This window comes from Emys orbicularis, chromosome 4, assembly GCF_028017835.1.
Source record: "Emys orbicularis isolate rEmyOrb1 chromosome 4, rEmyOrb1.hap1, whole genome shotgun sequence".
In the NCBI taxonomy this organism is placed as follows: domain Eukaryota; kingdom Metazoa; phylum Chordata; order Testudines; family Emydidae; genus Emys; species Emys orbicularis.
This window is the reverse complement of record NC_088686.1, coordinates 71,649,947-71,671,737: the sequence shown is the minus strand read 5'-3', so window position 1 is coordinate 71,671,737 and position 21,791 is coordinate 71,649,947. Positions and strand designations below refer to the sequence as shown.

Below are 21,791 nucleotides of genomic sequence, written 5' to 3'. Positions count from 1 at the left end.
TGACTCTGGCAACCATAATTCCTTCACTGGAGAACGGGGATTGGTTTTCAGACCTTGATCTACAAGATGCCTATTTCCATATAAGGATACATCCATCACAGAGGAAATACCTATGTTTTACTATAGGCCAGAATCACTTCCAATACTGAGTGCTTCCCTTTTGGCCTTTCTTCAGCCCCTACGAGTTTATCAAAGGTCCTGGCAGTAGTGGCTGCTTACCTCTGATGAGAAGCAATCCTAGTCTTCCTGTACCTTGATGACTGGCTACTCAAGGGTCATTCCTATAAAGCAGTGCTATCTTCCATCCAGATGGCCCTTGCTCTTTTCCAATAGTTGAGTCTCCAACTGAATGAAAAAAGTCCATGTTAATCCCTGTACCAAAGATAAAGTTTATAGGGGCGTCTTTGGACTCAAGTCTGGTAAGGGCAGTTCAGGGGAGCCCTCGGACCACAATAATGAACTGTTTTCAGCTCCTGGGATACATGGCAGCTTGCACCTTTGTGACTGATCAAGGAAAGCTATGCCTTTGCTGCTTTCAAGAATGGCTCAGAACAACCTATTCTCTGGCCCGAGACACCGTGGACAGGGATATGACAGTGAGGAACTCCCTAGATTGGTGGAAAGATCAATTCTACATCTGTGTGGGTGTTTTTTTTTTCTGTCGGCCAGCTCTATCAGATGCATCATGTTGGGTTGGGGATCTCACCTCAATGCCCTCACAACTCAGCAAACTAACAAATAATGGAGTAAACCAGTCTCCACATCAGTCTTGGAATTCAGGGCAGGCAGGAACGCCTGTCTTCATTTCCTACCCCTCATAAGGGGAAAATCAATCAAGGTCATGACAAACAACATGTCCTGCTTGTTCCCTTTATAGTATTCTTCAAGGACAAAGTCTCTTTACACCTGCACCCTAAATTCTTACTTATGTAGAGCTTCAGTACCTTCATTTTCTAAACATTACACATTGATCCAGGCCACCAGATCTGATGCGGTGCTTGGTACTGCCATATGGTCTTCTATTCTTCTACACTGTTCAGAAATCACCTGAAGTGGAGCACCCAAAGGGATATTACTTGAAGAAGATGAGGTTACTCACCTTGTACAGTAACTCTGGTTCTTAGAGATACGTGTCCCTATGGGTGCTCCACTACCCACCCTCTGCTTCAGACTATTCTCCATGGGATGTTCAGGTGGAGAAGGAACTGAAGGCAGGTTCGCCTGCACATCCCTATATAGCCTTGGTGTCCAGCATAAGGAAGCATAGGGAGCATGTGCAGGCCAAATGGACACACAAATCTCCAATCAAAGGCTAGAGAGGCACATGCTTAAGTGGAGCACCCATAGCGACACACATTGTGAAGAACCACAGTTACTGCACAAGATGAGCAACCTGTTCTTATATGCCCTAAACTGAAGGTAAATAAACAGACTTGGGTGGTAGATTTCTGGAGGTGAGACAACAGCAGGGCATTTTGCTAACTTATAAATTTGTTCATGTTGCGGTTGTTTGCCATGAGCCTTGCTTCCTGACTTGTGCTAATGGACTTATATAGGATATATACACAGCACAAATACTGCCCGTGTACTGTCTACCCTAATTAGATTGAATTTATGGCCCACTTCTCATAAAATGCTCCCAGCAGCCATTTCACTGTTCTATAAAAAAGGTAGAAAGGAAACCCTTTTCTTAACAGTTCCCACACAAGAAAAACCTTCCAGTGGAAAGGGGCAATATGATGCATTTAAACTGCCCTATAAAGAATTTTATTGAGTTGTGACCCGTTAACCTGGTCTTAATAAATAAATTAATGGAGATATCCTATCTCCTAGAACTGGAAGGGACCTTGAAAGGTCATCGAGTCCAGCCCCCTGCCTTCACTAGCAGGACCAAGTACTGATTTTGCCCCAGATCCCTAAGTAGCCCCCTCAAGGATTGAACTCACAACCCTGGGTTTAGCAGGCCAGTGCTCAAACCACTGAGCTATCCCTCCCCCCAAATGAAACCCAATTTCTCCATTGAAGTGCAGGGACATATTAGACATGACATTTTTCTAGGGAATCATTTTAGGCTAGATTGTGCCTTGATGCTTCATGGGTGCACAAGGTGGGGGAAGATATTCCAGAAGCCCATGCCCCTTCAGAGCAGCAGGGCACAACTGAAGTCCTGTCATCCCCCCTTTGTGTGGTCCATGGTGCTCAAGACATCCAAGATGATATGGGGTCATGTCCCGCTACCTTGCCCCAGGGGGTCATGTCAGATACGTTCACATTGTGACCCCTGTTAATCTCTCATGGCAACTAACCAAATCTGACAATACACCCTGAGACTGCAATAGAAGACATAGCTGTCAATATAAACAGACCCTTTCAGAGCCTCCACCAAAATCGGCACATAAAATCATCAGTTTTTATGTGGAGAGATTCTCTGCAGAGAAGGCTGACATGAAAACAGACATTATGTGCTTGCAAGAGACACATAGAGAGACAACTGAACCAAACATCCCTGGTATGCATATTGCTGTGAATTTTGAAAGCAACATCTATGGCAGCAAAATACTTTTATGTGACAAAAGACTAGTGAAAACCACTGCTCCGAAACACCATGGTACAATAGAACTTATCATGGTTGAACTTAATCAAATGGTAGTATTTTCTGTTTACAAACTGCCAGGTGAACAGTTTGGATGACCAACCAAATTTCCACTGCCAGAAAAACTGTCAGTCACAACACCATCTGGGGAGACCCCAACAATGTAGAAGAAGTTGAGAAGTGGGCAAGAACAAGCAACTTGACCTTGATCTACAACTTCAAGGACACATGCACCTTCCAAAGCACACAATGGAACAAGGTGTACAGTTCTGACCTAGCCTTTATCACCTCTGAAAACGTAGGCAATTTCAGAGGAGGGGGTTTGTGATAGAAATCCCAAGATTGCAGCATTGACCAGTGCAAATGACAATAGAAGCTGCACTACAACCCAGGGAAACAAAGTACCTGCTGAGATTCAACTTCAGAAAGGCTGACTGAGAAAAGTTTACCTTTCAATTGGATGAATCCATTTATAACATTACTCTGACACATAAGCACAATGGGGAATTTGTCTTCTGGGTGTGGAAAACTGCCCCAAAGCCTATCCCTAGGGGATGCTGGACACTCTATATAGCTGGGCTTTCAGAACAGACAAGCCAACAACATGAGAGATATTCAGAACTGTTTGACCTGGATCCCTTTGGTGAAGAAACCACTGGGCTCAGGGAAATGCTTATTAAAGAGATTGGGAAGGAGCGATGCCATCACTGGAGGGAGCTGATTGAAACAACAAATCTGTGCCATAATAGCAAAAAAAAGTGTGGATCACCATTTGCAAACTGAACCCTGATCAACAAAAATCATAGCTCATCGCTGCAGTCTCTCCCAACCATGCTGTGTACCAATTATCCTAAGTGGTAAACCAACCCATGAAACAAGTCAAGCAGCAACTTTTCTCACTCTTTAGAGAGAGCAGAATCTACAGTGAACAGCTCGACATTGAGGAGCTGACAAGAGCCATGAAAATGCTGAAATGTGGAAAGGCAGGTGGACTCCATGGTATCAGCTAATCAACTATTACTACACTTTGGGATGAGAGTACAGAAATGGCTGCTTGACTTCTTTAACTCTTGCATGGAGACAATACAGATACCCAAGCTAAGGAGACAGGCCAAAGTGTTTGCACTACTCAAAAAGCTCCTACCTCTGCAAAGAGTTACCACCCTATATACTCAGTCTGCTTAACCTACAAGCTATATAAGTGGATGAGAATGGGTAGAATAGTGCCAGTAATGGAAGGGCAGCTGACTGATAACCAAGCCAGTTTCCACCCAGGACATTCATGCTGTGGCCAAGATGTAAACCTAACTCCATACACTGAAGATAGCTTAGAAACCTGTAAAATTACAGAGCCTGTGTTTGTTGATCTGTTAGCTGCTTACAACACTGTGAACCATTGTGCACTTCTTCTGAAATTGGCAAGAATTTTGAGAAATAGCATGCTGGTCTCTTCCCTGTTCAAGAATTGAAATTTCCTTGTAGATATGGATGGTCAGAAAAGTCGACGGCATACTCAGCAGAATGGATTGTCCCAAGGTTCAGTGCTATCTGACTGGCTGTTTAATGTCTACTAATCAAGTGACAGCTGGGATGGTAAAGACTGATGACAATAAGACCAAGTGGAAGCTGAGGAATGAACCCAAACGTGCCTAGGCAAACACTGGAACACTACCTGACATGGATGGTGCCCCTGACAACATGCTATTCTCCCAAGGATCTGTTGAGATAAGTGACAGTATCAGGTCTTGGCTGAGGTTTTGGAGTGACAAGCTATGATGATGAGCTCCCTCCCAAACCAGCAGAGTTGTCAGACTATGGAGGATGGAAGGATCTTGCACTTGCTTCAGGGGTATATCAGCAATAACATTCCCCATGCACACTGAGGGACCCAGGGAGGCAGAATTAATGTCAGAGCTCCTTGTAGGGTGATGTGCCTCCATACCTCACAGTGCAGGGCTGTGTCTTAAAGTCACATTTGAGATCTTTGTAATTTATAAGGACTAAGGACTTATCCACCCTATAGTTCTATGATTAGTTCAGTATACCATGCTGTTTCATTCTTTATTCATAGGCCCAGATCATACTTTCAGGCAAAAAAAAAATGCAGGAAGAGATTCTGGGGCAAAAAAGCTCTGTGAGCATCCCCTCTTGTGATCCTCCCAGAAAAGGCTGGAGGGCCTTCTCCCCAAACGTTTACATTCTAGGGGATCTGCTGGAGACTAGGACCACCTAGGCAAGGGCCCTGTGCCTCTGCACTGGGTTCTGGTCACCAGCTACCTGACAGAGTGGTACCATTACAGTAATTTTACCAAGGACTCCCCTTAGCTGTGGAAGCTCCCAGGGCCCCCAGGGAGGCTACATGGAAAAGATAACACAGCGGAGACGTCACAGATCCTACCAAGTGCCCCCTCCTGACCACCCACTAGGTCTGCTGAGTGGGGAATCCAAGTATTTGTGCTCTAAGGCCCACAGGGACTCTGGTGCTGGGTAAAGATCTGGCAACACACAGTGCACTCTGCCTTCTCCTATCTTGGAAACAGTCCCACTCCCTCCTTAAACACGCTGTCTGTGCTGCCTCTATGCCATTCTAGGATTCCCCTCTCTCAGGGGGAATCCTTGGTTGCTCCTGTAAGACACCTTTCCGATTGCGCTGGGGCAGCCCAAAGCAGTTAGGGTTAAGAATTGAAGCTGTCATCATCCTGAGAAAAATATAGATCACCCCCAAAATAACAACTGCTGCTTTAATTGTTTCATTCCAGCCTCAGGATTTGCATTTCTAGAATGTATCAAGTCCCTACACATTGGCATTAAAGCAGCAGGTGAACCCCAACAAGGGACAGAAGATTCAAGCAGCAAGAAAGAAAGAAGAAAAAGGTATCTGTTGAGTTATTTGATGCAAAATCAAGTTGGATGTTTTCCTCACTCTTTTACTAGGCTCTGAAGCAGCTGAAAAAACAACTCTTCTAAATCTACTCTAAGCAAAATTCTGGCATGAGGATTGTCTGTCCCAGACATTTGGCACAATCAGAGGAAAGATTTGTTTTGCTTAGCACTGATTTTATTAGTACATGCATCTAATTGAACCTTCAAAGATAATCACTTCCCTGTTGAATGACATTGCCAGTTCAATGGGCTTCCTTCTCAGTTCTCAGCTACGGTCTTCCAGGCAAATGTAGTTGTCAGTAATGCAGTTAGAGAGTTCTGTTGGGAATTCATGGCTAACAAAACAGACTGATTTTTCTGAGGTCATTTCAGAAGAAATAACTGCAGTGGTGGGAGATGCTCATTTTGGAAATCTACTACATTTGGTGGTTTATCCATGCATTTTAGACACACAACCTCCAAAACACATGCTGGAGTGGTCATAGCCATAGTTTTGTTATTAAATAAAAATGCTTTGTTTATGTATCTGTGTGTGTCACTTGGGTATTCCCCCTTCCTTCCTGTCATCCCTCAGTCACTGGCTACAAAAGAGGAGATGGGGTAAATCCACCAGAAAAGAAAAAAGAGAATCTGTTCCTGATCAAAAGGACAAAGCATTTCTTTTCAAGGAAATAAAAACATCTAAGAAAACTTAGCATAAAGGGGGAGGAGGGTGGGTAGGTTAAAGCAACCCGTGGGGAAACCTAACATGAAGCTTTCTGTCCTTCCACTGGAATGTGCTACAATAATATTTACCCCAGCTCTTTAGAAAAAAAAGCAAGTGCTGTCAAAACCCTGTTATTCTATAACATCTACTGGGCCAATGCATTAATACTGATGTGTTATTCAAGAAGACATGCAAAGGAATAAAATGCTATTGACAAAGTCAGTTTTTGGTTTCCAAGCTGTAATATTGTACAGCAAGTATTGATGGGTTTAGTTGTCTGGAGGCAAAAGGGACAAAGGACTAGGAGGCTCTGTTTTGTGAGGCATGAACTGTTAATGTAACTGATTTGTCTGGCCAAAATAATGCAAAACAGGAACTTGCATTAAAAGTTCCTTTAGCTTTTGCAGTGTTTGAGGGTATCTCACTTTCTGTAGCTATACAGGCCCAAATTTCTTAAGGAATTTAAGCATTGCTTGACTGAGTGTTGCAACACCCAACTGACATGAACTTAAATCTCATTTTCAGAAATGATTCAGGCACTTAGGAGTCTAAGTCCCATTGACTTTTAAGGAGATTTAGGGTTTGTCTAAGTTGAGTAACAAGGTGCCCTATGAGTGTGTGATTTCTAAAGCACACTAACATGTTGATCCACATATGCACCAGCAGGGTCTACACGGACCAATTAATACTCAACGCATTAGTCTGCTTTAGAAATTACACCTCTATAATGCACATTGCCACACCATTTAGACAAGCCCTTAGACTCCTAAATCAGTTAGGCATTGCAGTGGGGAGCAGAGCAAGGCCTAAATTCCTTTTAAAAAATTGGGCCTACAACTTTTTGGAACTCTTTTGGTGGGGTAGTTTCTATGGACATTTGTGGCAGGAATTTGGAAAAGCACATGACCATTCTTAGGAATCTCTGTCATTCTTGTTAATTTTGAGGTCCTAGTATTTTCAAAGGAGTCTCTAGCATTATCTGGTTTGGGTTAATAAATTATTCAAATATTTTAGCTCCAGTGATGCTATATGGCATTTGCTTTTATTACATTTTAAACTTTTTTTCATGCCACTGTCAGAACTTTCTTTGGACAAATTTCACATGATTCTCTGGTTTGGCCCCAAACCAGGATGTGAGTACCAGTGGGATCTCCATACTACCATCTTGCTGAATACTTTTCATACACACTGAGATGCTAAAAGGTGGCTCTTGAAAACAATATGTGCTGTATGGTATGGTGCATGTGGTATACCTAGAACTATCATCATCCACGGGTGTTTCCCAAAATCCACTGGACACGTCCAAAATACTGAAGGATTTAGTTCCACTCAGTCTGCTACTTACTTCTTTCACATTTGGGAGCTGAAAATGCTCTCCCTTTGTAGCTTTGTTCAGTTCCTTGGGATCTAAGCATATTTTGGGGGACTTGTTTTGTTTTTCTAATAGTGCAATTGAATTTATTGAGTCAGTTGCTTCACTGTTCCTTTTTTTGTTAAGCTGCCCTTAGCCATCTTAGCCAGCCACTGGAGGATAGTCCCAGTGTAGAATGATCCTACAGTGGAATAGAGTAAAAAGAGCATGTCCTATACCACCCCTCCCTTCCAGGCTACCAGCATGGCAAGTATGGTTAGACAAAAGGGGGCAGGAGTAGATCTCTCTGGACATCGTCAATCCCAATTGCTGTAATGGCTGCTTGGAGACTTTGGTAGCTGACATAAATTAGAGGAGCCTTCAGTCTGCTCTAATTTATGCCATAGACTGGCCTGGTGCCCGGACAACTCCAGGATTGATGAATGCAAAAGTAGGCTTAAAACCACTTTTGCATCCATTCCGTCTGCAGCTGCAGCCGCAACCAGTGTTCCTCAACCACTGCTGAGAATCTAGGCCCCAAGTGTTTTACCTTCTTTAGAATTCAATTTCTCAATGTGCCAGGGGGCGGGGGGAGGAGAATAGTTGGGTTTCATCATGATTTGAACAGAAATGAAGTATTATCCATAAGGCAACTCATTTAATCAAATACTTCATCAAATTCTCCTAATTCATGATTTCATTAATATGTTTAGATTTCCATTGTGAAAACTTATTTCTTCACAAACTTTAGTCTCTTTTACAGGCTGAGATTCCATAGCTACAATCAAAATAATCTCACAGACTCCAGACTTGTTTTCCCAACTGCTGGTGATTTAAATCCACTGTTGATAATTTTACCTTTGTTAGTAGATTTATTCCTGATTTTCTTTGTTTTCTGGCAGCACTTGGGCTCTGGTATCAAGTTTGATTGTATTGAAGTGTCCATTCAGTTCACTGTCCAGTCAACATTTTCCTTGATATTGTCATGGGTTTATATAGCTCTGCAGTTATACCACTGATTTCTGCGATTCACTTCTTCCGCAAAGCTCACAAACAGTAACGTGTGTTAAAAAGAATGCTTTCATGAATTAAACAAAACTTCGTTAAGACACCTTTTTTCTCTTGTTGTCATTAGGTCTCCCAGCATCTTGTATGTTGGGCTTGAGCTGTCTGTCTTCTCTTATTTTATCTAATCTAATTGTATCTATCTAGTTACTAGCCGTAGTCATCAATGCAATATCTGAGCTCCTACATGGTATCTCTGTATCTTTGTAATCTCCTCATGGCAGGAACCATGTTTTCTTCTGCGGCTTGTATAGCACCTATCACACCTTGTTAGGAAATAATAATCATTACAAGCCTGTTTAGAGTAAATCTGTGACACTCAAAAGAAACGGAAAAAAGATTTGATGGTTCTTGCCAAGTCAGGGCTTTGGCATGACTTTGTTTCCAACTTCTTCTATCATCCAACTCTACCATTTGCTTTCAAGAGTGACTATTGTGTAATGAATAACCAGCTTATGCTTTTATGGACCACTCCAGAAAATTATGAATAACAAACTAGAAAGAGCCAATGCAGCTTCATTGATTTTATTTATTTAATTTGTTTATTAAAATACTCTAGCTACAAATTAGCTATCTTTGATCTCCATTTATCATTGTTTTGCCCACCTTGAAATGTATACTCTTGAGGTGAAACCTTGGCTTCAGTGAAGTCAATGGGAGTTTTGCCATTGACTTCTATGGGGACACGTTTTCATCCATGGTGCATTGATTAAATAGACTGAGAAGTTTATGTAGCTTAACTCATGTCATTGCCTTTGTATCCTTTTCAGAAATACTGTTGTGTAACTTCCTACACCAAACTCTTCTCAGTGAATCACCTCAATTAGTATTATATGTCACCAACCAACAGGACACTACTGCAACTATTTCTTTCACCATGCCCGGCAGGACACCAGTGCTTAAATAGTGCTGCGGGATGTCAGGATTGTAGACATGTACACCTACAGAGGATTAGAGGATTTGCGTAGTAGTTTTCCTCCACAAAACCAAACAAATGTCTGGGGAAAGCCCTCCTTTATATTAGAGAGGGGTGCAAATGTCAGAGATGGATTTTGAACCCTCAGAGTTTGGGGCTGTGCAGATTCTTGATTTTGTTTTAACCTGTTATAAAGTTAGGCATCATTTGCAGAATTTGGATTTCAATTCAGGTTCAGATTACAAAACCCCTCAAATTTGGGGTGGTAATGACTAAAGCTGGAGCAACAGCTGTAGTTAACGTTACCTGGGCATTTCTAAGGCACATTTTCTTCATTAGATCTGTTTGCTCAAATGTTCCTGAACCTTTGTTGTACTGGAAACCTTATCTAGTTGGCCACAGCCCTTCAGCTGGCCACCTGAACATTCTATCTCCAGTGAGAGAAACCGGTGCTAGCTACAAGTATTCCTAAGCAAGTAGTAAGGAGAGCCATTTACCCATAAATTCTAACTTCTGGCGAATAGAAAGCTTCCCTCTTCCTCCTCATCCTGCAAATTCTTAATCACATGAGGGATATCAAGGAGGTTGCTGGTTTGGATGGACCCAGTCCATCTGAGATGGGCTGGGAGGGTTGTACTCCCCACCTCCCTTCAGGGACATGGAATGCTGTGTACTGCCTCAAACTCAGGGATAGTCATGGGTGCTATTCTGTATTCCTGTCCTCTGTTCTCTTTATGTGGTGTTTGAATAGGTACATATATGCATATCAATCAGGAACACTTTTCAAAACTATGTTCATGTAAAATTTAAGATTTCATTTAAAAAAAACGGAATATCTAGCCTTTCTGGTTGGGAAGATAACCTTTCAAATAAGACTGTGCAAGGCTGTCTTTCTGAATCTGCAGAGATGTAAAATAAAACAAAAGCTTTGCCTGACATGAATTGCCCCCATTCTTCTGAATGGAATGTTAACTCTGAACCCAAATAATAACAATTTATGGCAAATTTTTCAAAGGAGACTTGTGGTGTACCTGTGAAAGTGTGCACGCATATGCAGATTTACACTTATTTATGCACATACCAACACTGTGCATAAAACTCTTGTAACTGAACACACAAATGGTCATTTGGATGTCTATCCATTTGTGCATGTGATTGTGGTTAATGTGCATGCAGATATAGATTAGCAATTGTGCCCCCTATTTTGCACAGAGTATTGATAATTTGACCCTAAATGTCAAATTTCTAAACTATTTCTTGGTAGATCTGTTTAATAGAAACATCCTGCAGTTCTGGGGGAGACTGTAGTAGAGCATCACTACCATTTTTTGTCTCACTTTGACCCCAGATAAATAAGAATGAACACTGTTAAGCACATAAGAATGGCCATACTGGGTCAGACCAAAGGTCCATCCAGCTCAGTATCCTGTCTGCCGTCAGTGGCCAATGCCAGGTGCCCCAGAGGGAGTGAACCTAACAGGTAATGATCAAGTGATCTCTCTCCTGCCATCCATCTCCACCCTCTGACAAACAGAAGCTAGGGATACCATTCATTACCCATCCTGGCTAATAGCCATTAATGGACTTAACCTCCATGAATTTATCTAGTTCTCTTTTAAACCCTGTTATAGTCCTAGCCTTCACAACATCCTCTGGCAAGGAGTTCCACTGGTTGACTGTGCGCTGTGTGAAGAAGAACTTCCTTTTATTTGTTTTAAACCTGCTGCCCATTAGTTTCATTTGGTGGCCCCTAGTTCTTATATTATGGGAACAAGTAAACAACTTTTCCTTATTCACTTTCTTCACACCACTCATGATTTTATATACCTCTATCATATTCCCCCCTTAGTCTCCTCTTTTCCAAGCTGAAAAGTCCTAGCCTCTTTAATCTCTCCTCATATGGGACCCGTTCCAAACCCCTAATCATTTTAGTTGCCCTTCTCTGAACCTTTTCTAATGCCAGTATATCTTTTTTGAGATGAGGAGACCACATCTGTATGCAGTATTCAAGATGTGGGTGTACCATGGATTTATATAAGGGCAATAAGATATTCTCCATCTTATTCTCTATCCCTTTTTGAATGATTCCTAACATCCTGTTTGCTTTTTTGACTGCCACTGCACACTGCGTGGACGTCTTCAGAGAACTATCCACGATGACTCCAAGATCTCTTTCCTGATTAGTTGTAGCTAAATTAGCCCCCATCATATTGTATGTATAGTTGGGGTTATTTTTTCCAATAGACTCATAGACTCATAGACTCATAGACTTTAAGGTCAGAAGGGACCAATATGGTCATCTAGTCTGACCTCCCGCATGATGCAGGCCACAAAAGCTGACCCACCCACAACAGAATCTTCCAGCCTGCGACCCCTGCCCTATGCTGCGGAGGAAGGCGAAAAACCTCCAGGGCCTCTGCCAATCTACCCTGGAGGAAAATTCCTTCCCGACCCCAAATATGGCGATCAGCAGAACCCCGAGCATACAGGCAAGATTCTACAGCCGGAACCTCATGTGCAGTACTTTACATTTATCCACATTAAATTTCATTTGCCATTTTGTTGCCCAATCACTTAGTTTTGTGAGATCTTTTTGAAGTTCTTCACAGTCTGCTTTGGTCTTAACTATCTTGAGCAGTTCTCAGACTATAGTAGTACACAAGAACAAAAAGCATGGTAAGGACAAATATGGTGGCACCTTTTTTTTTATTTCTGTGGCTTCTCTCCCTTCCCACATTCAAATGAGAAGTGCTGGAACATCCAAGTGAAGGATTGGGGGCGGACAGGGAAGTACAGGAAAGGGAATTCTGATATTGTCAGGATGAATCACAGACATGATCTCTGACACACTTCTTTCTCCAGCAGCTTGTTACAGTAAGAACAATAATTAACGTGCAGGAGGGGAAAGTGCTTGCATTGCGGTTTTCCTGCATGGAGCAGGTCACAAAGGTTACATTGCATCCTGAGATGGCTTTGCTGGCTTCACACGGCTCAAGGAAAACACTGACGCTGGTGACTGACCCGACGTTCTTTGGCTGTACATGCTGTATTTGTTTGTCCGCCTTTATTTCGTACCTTACTAGTGAGAGTAAATTGCAGGGCCAACAAACATTACATATCAGAGGGGTAGCCGTGTTAGTCTGGATCTGTAAAAAGCGACAAAGAGTCCTGTGGCACCTTATAGACTAACAGACGTATTGGAGCATAAGCTTTCGTGGGTGAATACATATAAATTCTGAAAACCATAAGATTGAATCTAGTTTTGGAGTGGAGAAAATGTGAATCATAATGGTTAGGTTTAAAGACCAGATATCAGGAGGATGTTTTTTTGCTGCCTTTATCAGAATAATATGAGACTGGGTCACAAGAAATCTGAATATGATCTGTGTCCTGACCTATAAGACAAACAAAGCATAGCTACTGTATAGATCTCTTTGGCTTCTACTGTGCCATGCAACACTGTGACCCTAAGAGCACTCCAGTGTCAGATGGCAAGGGACTCCCTGGTACAGAGCAGTGAGTTTCAGATGGTCTGACCAGCCCAGTGTACCCCAACTCACTTTGTCATAATCTGTATCTAAAATGGGTCATGTAAGGTATCATACGCAAACTGGTGACACATGGGTGATTAATTTCATTGTGAAATGTATGTATTAACGCTATAAGAAGAATTATGGATACTCACTAATATTATGCTTTAAAGTCTGTGACCAAACAAAGATGGAAACACGTTTCCCCCCAGAGAGGAGGGAAGGCAGCTATCTATCTATCTCAAGTGAAATTAAGGAAGGTGCGACCAGAAAAAATGGAAGCCCCATTTACATATACAAATCAGCAGGGGGGTGGGAAGTCCACAGGAAGGTAAGAATAGTATGAGGTCATCCTGAGTCTGGGGACAATAGTGAGTTTGGGAAAATTTAAGAAGAAACCATCTTGACATCCATCACAAAAGATCTTTTACCTACGAAGACCAGGGAAACCAGCACCTTGTACTTATGAAGGTCCTGACTCAGAGAAAGTCAGCCACGACTGGAGGTAAAAAGATTAGTAAGAAATCTATCTTGAACCAAGGCTGTAGTTTGTTGAGTTTTAGCCACTAGAAAACATATTTTATTTTTTATTTGCTTGTAACCATTTTGTCTTCATTCTTTGCCCTTGAGCAGAGAGAGATGTGGTGTTTTATAAGACGCATGGCTTCAGGACTTTAATCCCTAAGAAGAATGACCCTAAAACATGCTGCTAGGAGGGCTTTATAGTTGTTGCTAAAAGGAATTTATACATTTAAAAAAAACCCAAAGTAGTCAGACCCGGTATAATAGACACATGGGTATGACATCGCTGCATTTAAAGCACATGCTTTGGATCAGCAGCCTAGTTAAATGGAGCCCTTTGAGTTGTGAGGTTGGGAACACTGCTCTGAAAACCAAAGGCTGGTAACCTGATTTCCAGTTTCTTTCCTATCTTGGGATGAAAAAAAGCAGTGAGCAACTGCTTTTCAAGTGTTTACCAACAACTGTCAATGTCAACTTCTTCTGCAGTGTTCATGCAGGAATCATTGGTTCAGGGTTTGGGCTGATTACCCTCCAGGCAGTGCTTGGCACATTTCAGACAGGTGATAGAGATCTCTTTTTTCAGTGTATGTTGTAAGTCAGTGATCCTCAACCTGCGGTACAAAAAGCCAATGATACATCAGGCTTTGGTGACTGGTACATCAGGCTACAACTCTCTACCTTAATGATAAGCCTGTCTCTTGGGTATCAGAGCTCTGGCACAGCCCATCTCCTCTTCAGTGGTGTGTGGTCAAACCTGTAGTGGAGCTAAGGCAGCTCTAAGACTGGGCTTTGGAGCATCCTAGACTTGATTGCAGATTAGAGCTCACACAGTCGAATACTAGGCTAAATTCAAGTGCTCTGAGACTTGCAGTGGCACCAAGCATCTGCAGTCTCCCTGCTGTCAGGGGACATGCAGCACAGCCTTAAAGGTGAGTGGCATTGGGATGGAATAGAGTGGCCAGGATGTGCATCTGTGGAGTGGAGATTAAAGCAGTTCTTACTCAGAAAACCCTCCGGGAAGGCCAGGCACTGGTAGTGCCATCAACCTTCACTCAGCTGAATCCCTCTGGGTACAACTGGCTGCACCAGCAAGAGAGGTTGTGATATTTGACCAGGGTTAATAAACACTTGTGAGAAGTAGAGAAATGAGGGGAGAGTGTGCAGTTTCCATGAACTGCACACTTCCATGAAGTTCTTGCAAGACCCATGCATCCTTTTAAAATGCCAGCACGATCTGTACTTGTTTTTCATAAGAATCTCAGTTACCCTAGAACTGAAGAGAGGTAATCAATAGCCATTTTATAGTCCCTCTGCAGTATACTGTACCTTTTACTTTAACTCATGGTAGTAGCTTCAGAAAAGTAAATCCACAAAGATTTATCCACAAACTTGAGTTGTAATCAATACATTTTAGGGATTTCTTGTTGTTGTTCTGCAGGTCCTGGTTGCTAAATCTCCCGTTGCTCCATTCTCAGCTTTTTTCTACACCATTGAAAATTCTGGTCTGGTTCTTCAAGGTAAGATCACAAAGGAGATTTTGTTTTACCAATGAGTGTTTTAAGTAGGCTGAAGGCAGAAAATACTGTGATTGTTTAAAATGGTGCCTTGATAACTAATTAAAAGAATATATTGGAGCAAGGTGGCTGACAAACACAATCACGCTGCTCCTTTCGTTATACTGTCTTGAATTATACTGTATTGTGTTGCTGCGTATTTCGATATATCTGAGAGCAAATGAGCCATGAAGTAATTAATCAAGTCTCCCAGTTTTCATTCAAGGTAAAACCAAATTATTCTGGTAGCATCTCTCCAGTAGGTAGGCTTCTCATGGAGAAACATACATGTCTTGAAATATGATAAAAATATGCAATATTATATTGTCCCCCTCTTAGCCATTAGACTGAGACCAATAAAACACAGGAAATCATTATCACTCCCCTTTCTTATACATGTCTTGTTGTGATCACCTTAAGGTGAAGGCCATCTGGCCATAAATACACCTATGATTCTGTATATGTATTGGTCTACTCATTTGTTGATATGTAAACCCCAGCTCACCATACTGAGTCCACCTTTTGCTGAACTGATCTTGGTTGGTTTCCACCCATTTTCCTAATGGATCCAATTTACCAGACTAAGTTCTTAAGGTAGACCTATCAGTGCCTGCCCCTCCCATTCAGATGTATGCGATCTGACCTGCTAAGGAGTTAATATTGTTGAAAAACCTCAGTCTCACTATTCCTCAGTCTTCAGAGGCTCAGAAATCACTGGCCTATCCAGGGCCGGTCCAAGGATATTTTGCGCCCTAGGCGAAACTTCCACCTTGCGCCCCCCTTCCGATGTCAAGCCCCCACCTTCCTATGGCCAAGTTCCCCCCAGGGGCCCAGATGTTCACAAAGTGCAGGGGGCACGGGGGGGGGCTGCAAAGAGGGGGGTTGTATGGGGGCTCTTCCAGGGGGTGAAGGTGGCAGAGAGGGGGGGTGCATGGGATTGTTGCAGGAGGTGGAGGTGGCCAAGAGGTGGAGGGGGCGGGGGTGTAGTGTCAGGGAAGAGATTGCACAGAGGCAAAAGGGGCTCGTTGCAGGGGGTGCAGTGGCAGGGAGGGAGTGGCACAAGGGAGAAGTGGGCAGGAGGGGGTTGTTGCAAGGGGCTGGCAGGCAGGGGTGTGTCTGTGCCCGGGGTTGTTGCAGGGGGGTGAAGGTGGCAGAGAGGGGGGGTGCATGGGATTGTTGCAGGAGGTGGAGGTGGCCAAGAGGTGGAGGGGGCGGGGGTGTAGTGGCAGGAAGAGATTGCACAGAGGCAAAAGGGGCTCATTGCAGGGGGTGCAGTGGCAGGGCAGGGATTGCACAAGGGAGGAGTGGGCAGGAGGGGGTTGTTGCAAGAGGCTGGCAGGCGGGGGGTGTGTCTCTGCCCAGGGTTGTTGCAGGGGGTGCAATGGCAGGGCGGGGTTTGCACAAGGGAGAAGTGGGCAGGAGGGGGTTGTTGCAAGGGGCTGGCAGGCGGGGGGGTGTCTGTGCCCGGGGTTGTTGCAGGGAGGTGAAGGTAGCACGGAGGGGTTTGCACAAGGAGGAGTGGGCAGAAGGAAGATGGCAGGTGGAGGGGGGGGTCCCGAGGTTGATGCAGGGGTGAAGGTGACCGTGGTGGCTGTGGGGGGGGGGGAGAGATTGCTGGGTGGAGGTTGTCCAGAGGCAAAAGTGGCAGGACAGGGTGGGTTGTTGGGGCAGGGGGTAAACAGGGGAGAAGGTAGCTGGTCGGTGGGTGTTGGAGGGGGTGGGTCTGGCTGGGGGAGGGGTGCCCGGGTTGCTCCCACATACACCATTCCCCAGGCCAGGGACTGGACCTGCCCACCCCCCGGCACTCTGCGGGTCCGTGCGGCTCCCCGCAGCCCGGCTAGGTACCTTGCAGGCGGAGTAGACACCTAGCTTCTCCGCTCGAAGAGCAGAGTGCAGCTGCGCCTTCTTCCCCGCGCTGCGGGCCAAGCCGGGCTCTCCGCCGCCCCCGGGGCTCTCAGCGGCGGCACAGGCAGCCAGCCCCCCTGCGCCCGAGCCTGCGGCTGCCGCCGCCACTGAGAGCCCCGGGGGCGGCGGGGAGCCTGACTCGGCGCGGGGAAGAAGGCGCAGCTGCTAGCGCTACACCCTTCCCTTCCCCGCTCCGCCGCCGGCTGATCTCCCTGGGGGAGGGACTAGCCGCGCCACTGGTGGCCCCTCGGGAGGTGGGGAGCAGCGGCAGCCTTGTGCTCCGCTGTTTAAAATTTTTTTGGGGGGCGCCACTTTTTGGCGCCCCCAACCACTTGGTGCCCTAGGCGGCCACCTAGTCTCCCTAGTGGTTGCACCGGCCCTGGGCCTATCTGATCCTATGAAACACTGTAAGCCTTGTATTTAACTACATACCAAAAAGCCATACTGCCAGACTCAATGGCTGGATTCTGCTAGGATAGGCTTGGATCTGTGGCAACTTAGATTGTAAACTCTTTGGAGCATGGGCTATCTTTTTGTTCGGTGTTTTTACAGATCCTAGCACTGTGCTGTCCTGGTCCATGACTGGGCCTTGTAGGTTCTGCTTACGGTAATACCACTAATAATAACAATATACAATGGTCAGAGAAAAAGGATACTCGGATGATTTTCAGTGCAATGGATCCATTTTTGTTTGTTTGACTCAGTTGTATGCTTGTTTGTGGGGTCCACTAGTTGCTCTCTAAATAGTTGGACACTATATCCAGTGCATTCTTACTTATGCTGGAAGCTTAATCAGCCTCATTTGGTATCAGTAACCTAAACAGGCTACAGAAGTCAGGGACAATTTTCTTTACTTTAAGTGGAGTAGACTGGTAGGGGTGGGTATGGATATTTTTAGACTCAGCCCAGAGCAAAAGAAAGGGCTGTTTTATGTCTGTCCCAAACATCTTCATAGTTCTGGAGGATAATTCTAACCACAATTAGCAAAGTGGACCCATCTCCTGATGTATCTATCCCCAGACACTAACACTGAAAATCCTTCCTTCCCAAAGGTCTCTTCTGTCAGAACATGGAAGTGTTTGTATTTTTGTTTGTTTGAGTCCACTTTCTTCAACCAGGAGTACAGATTCCCCATTGATTGGATCCTACCCTTTCAGAGAAACAGATTGGCCTGGTCATTTACCATGATCATGGAGTAGGAGCCTCTTATAGCTGGCTTTTAGACTGCACAGTTGCAGGGATATAGTAGTTGCTTTTTGCACTTTATCCTCTGTCTTCAGGTGTAAAATGTTAAGTCACTTTTTTTTTTTTTTGAAAGGAGGATAAAAGATATACCCAGATTAATCTAAATAAATCCTTTGTCATACATTCTTTACACATCTAGAAAGCAGTTTGAAACTCTTATTTGTTTTAGCCACGTATTAGATTTTGACCAGGCAGTTATAATTTCAAATCCTTTTTCGTTTGTTTGTTAGCTATTTCCCCTTTCTTATTGCTGTGGAAAGTTGACTTTAATTAAAGATAGGGAGGAAACCAAGGTCCTGTTTTCTCTAGTAATTTTCCACAGGCTATTCCATTTAGTAGCTAACCTCCTAACCAGAGACCAGACTCCAGTGTCTGAACCTTAGATGTCACAGGACTCAATCTGAGTCTGTGCTTTTACATAACCCACCTCTGTTCTTCTCGGTTCTGTTTAATGAGTTCAGTGTTTTTGAGAAATGGTGTCTAAGCACTAAGGCCCTGTTTATGGATTCCTTACTTACACTTGTGAGCACTTTCTCAGATGAGTAGAGTCTCATTTAGTTGAATGGGGTTACTCCTATAAATAAGTGTTCTACATTCAGCCCCAAAATGACTGTTGTTATTGTTGTTTCATTTATTCTGTTCTGAGCACCAAAAATGGGCTTGGTACTGCTCAAAACACAGAGGAAGGAGTGTAACAAAACATTTGGAAATGACTGAGTGTCAGATAGGAGGATACCTAACCTGCTAGCCAAGAGGTAACTGGGTATCTAGTACAAGGGGAGACCAGGCTTCTGCCTGAAAAGTGCCTGGGAACTATGGGAGAGGTAGAACCTGTGCTTCTTTCTGAAGAGAGGCTAGATGCTGAGTAATGGGTGACAATTAGGCAGCTAGCTGAGGCATGTCTGGCGAGAGTTGGTACCTGTGCTGCTGGCTGAAAGGCAACTTACTACTAACAAATGGAATCTATCCCATAGGCTGATAGCAGAGGCAGCTTTTCCATTCAGTCTTTGTTGTGCATAGCAGTCGGTGTCAGGAGGGGGAGCACATTCAGGGCGTCTGACAAGAGAACAAGGGGATGAGTGTGGGAACTGGTGAGAAACAGCAGCTGTCTGAAATGAAATGCCCAGGATTCTTTCCTCTAACTGTGGGGGTCCCATCATTAGTCTATTACCCATGAGGCCATAAACAAATTGACATTGAAAATGTACCTGGAAATTCCTTGATTATAAAGGAGGAGAGGGGAATAAAAGACAAAGTGAAAGTTTGATTTAACAGCTCCACAAGCAATTCCCATTGCCACCTCTGAGGGATTAGGATATGTGAAATGGGCTAAAATCAGGAGGAGCTTCCCCCCCCCCTTTTGTTCCATGGACCAGAGGATAATAAATAGCAGGAGAGGCGGTGCGGCTAGTTAGGGATTTCACAGTCTGCTATTTGATGCAGTTTAAGGATCTCTTTTGCTATTGTTGCAATTAAAATGGAAAGCGGAACTGTTCTCCATTTGCAAAAGTCTCCAGCGTCCTTAGGAAAAGAGGGCTGAGAGCAAATGGCTATTAACATGGTAATGCTGCCCATTCGGAGGAGTGCATCAAAATCCTCTTTGTTGATGTAAATTGCTGCTCTGTTTGCCTGGTGTCTTTGGATCTCATGGCCTCAGTATAAGCACAGAAAATTGTTCAGAGAGACTCTAATGAAGGAAAAACCACACTTCTTATATCATTATATCTCCAAGCTGCCCAAGGTCACTGCAGAGAGAAACTTCTCTGCCTTTGTAAACTTGAAGCGTTCAGGGTTGAAAAGAATCCAGTTATTCACTCCTTTTATTCCTGTTTTCAATCTAAAGAAATGCAACTTGACAATTGGAAAACAAGGATGACTAGTCAGAGGTTTAACCAAGGAAGCCAGCCTTCAGCCATCCTCATCCCCAACTTAAATATGGTGTGTAGGTGTGGATGTGTGTGTGCATTGGGGATGAGTGGGGGGACTCAGAAAACCCCATTTGTTTTACGATATAATATAATGTAGATTCCTCATGAGTCTGAACTGTGACTCCAAAATCCAGTCCTGGCTGCAGATCAAACAGCCTCTACGTAAATAATCAGACAAACCAAAAGCCTGGATCTGAACATCCCAAAAACGTTGAGGTTTTTGAAATCTGGATCCAAATTGTATTGCTTGAGTCTCTCCACCCCCCACCCAAATGCAACATAAAATTGCAGTTAAAGTGAGGAAAGTGACTCTGTTAAAAAGAAAAATAATAACAACAACAACAACACATGGTTCCTTATTTATATGTATTCCCTTCCAGTGATTCCAGATCTACTTGACTAAATATGTAGGTCAAAAGATTATTTTTCTAACCGTTAGTGGCATAAACTCCTCCTAGCATCAGAAAACCTAGTTGAGTTTTTTCAGAGTCACACACCAGTCCTGGTAACTATTGCAGTCAGTGATTACCTGACAATTCTGTTTCTGATGCATGAGTCAGAATAGATTCCAGCTCGCTCTCCCATAGTTGTGGAGTTTCAATGGCACTAAATGGAACAAACATTTGTTTATGTATGTAAAGTTGGTAGATGCAACTCAGCCACACACCCACAAGCAGCAAGAAAATAAGCTGAATCAGAAGATGTCAGTTTTAGGCTGTATACATCTCTGACTATAACTATTTGAGAAGCAACATTCTGAGCGAGATGTTGGACTCTCTATTATGGTAGCTTTAGTACAGATTCTGCTGCCTGTGAAATTGTCTCTCTCTCCTCCCACCCCAACCAAGTATCCTCTCTGTTAGTGAGAGGACAGTACTTAAAAAAATGACTGGGCAGAACAATGGCCATTTGCACACATATCTTCCTTTCCCATCCCCAAAGGATAAACCTACTGTGATTTTTCACTGAGTCCTAGTACCAGGTGATTTACCCCAGTGCTCAGTGAAATAATTCACTCTTTATAAGAGGTACCGAAACACAAAGCAATAATATTTATGAGTGAGATGGGAGTTGGGATGAGAAATTACTTCTTTGGGGTTTTATAGATTCAGAGAGTTTAAGGCCAGAAGGGACTATTAGATCATCTAGTCTGACTCCTGTATAAAACAAGCCATAGAATTTCACTCAGTAACCCCCGTATTGAGCCCAATAACTTATGCTTGAAGTTAAAGCATCTCTTCCAGAAAAGCATCTAGTCTTGATTTGAAGAAATCAAGAAATTGAGAATCCACCACTTCCCTTGGCCACGTATTCCAATGGTGAATCACACTCACTGTTAAACACTTGTGTTTTATTTCTCATTCAAATTTGTCTGGCTTCAGCTTCCAGCCATTGGCTATGCCTTTGTCCATTAGATTAAAAAGCCATTTAGAGTTACTGCAGAGTTGCTCAGGTGTACATGAGATCACGGAGTCTAGGTTTTATTCTTTAATTTAAAAAAGCTGTAATTTTTCTGCATTTGGGGGTCAACACTCTCCCCCTCGTGCAGACTGATTCCCCTCACTCCCTGAAGAAGATACTGAATACACTGATA

At 43.6% G+C, this 21,791-nt stretch overlaps 1 protein-coding gene across 1 annotated transcript in view; it reads left to right on the top strand.

Moving 5' to 3' along the window:
* The window catches only part of RAD51B (RAD51 paralog B), a 557,106-nt gene that overhangs the window by 429,804 nt on the left and 105,511 nt on the right, over positions 1 to 21,791 (top strand). The window contains exon 10 of the mRNA XM_065403312.1: positions 15,005 to 15,083. Within this exon, the coding sequence (XP_065259384.1) occupies positions 15,005 to 15,083 (79 nt within the window). The remainder of the gene's footprint in view (positions 1 to 15,004; positions 15,084 to 21,791) is intronic.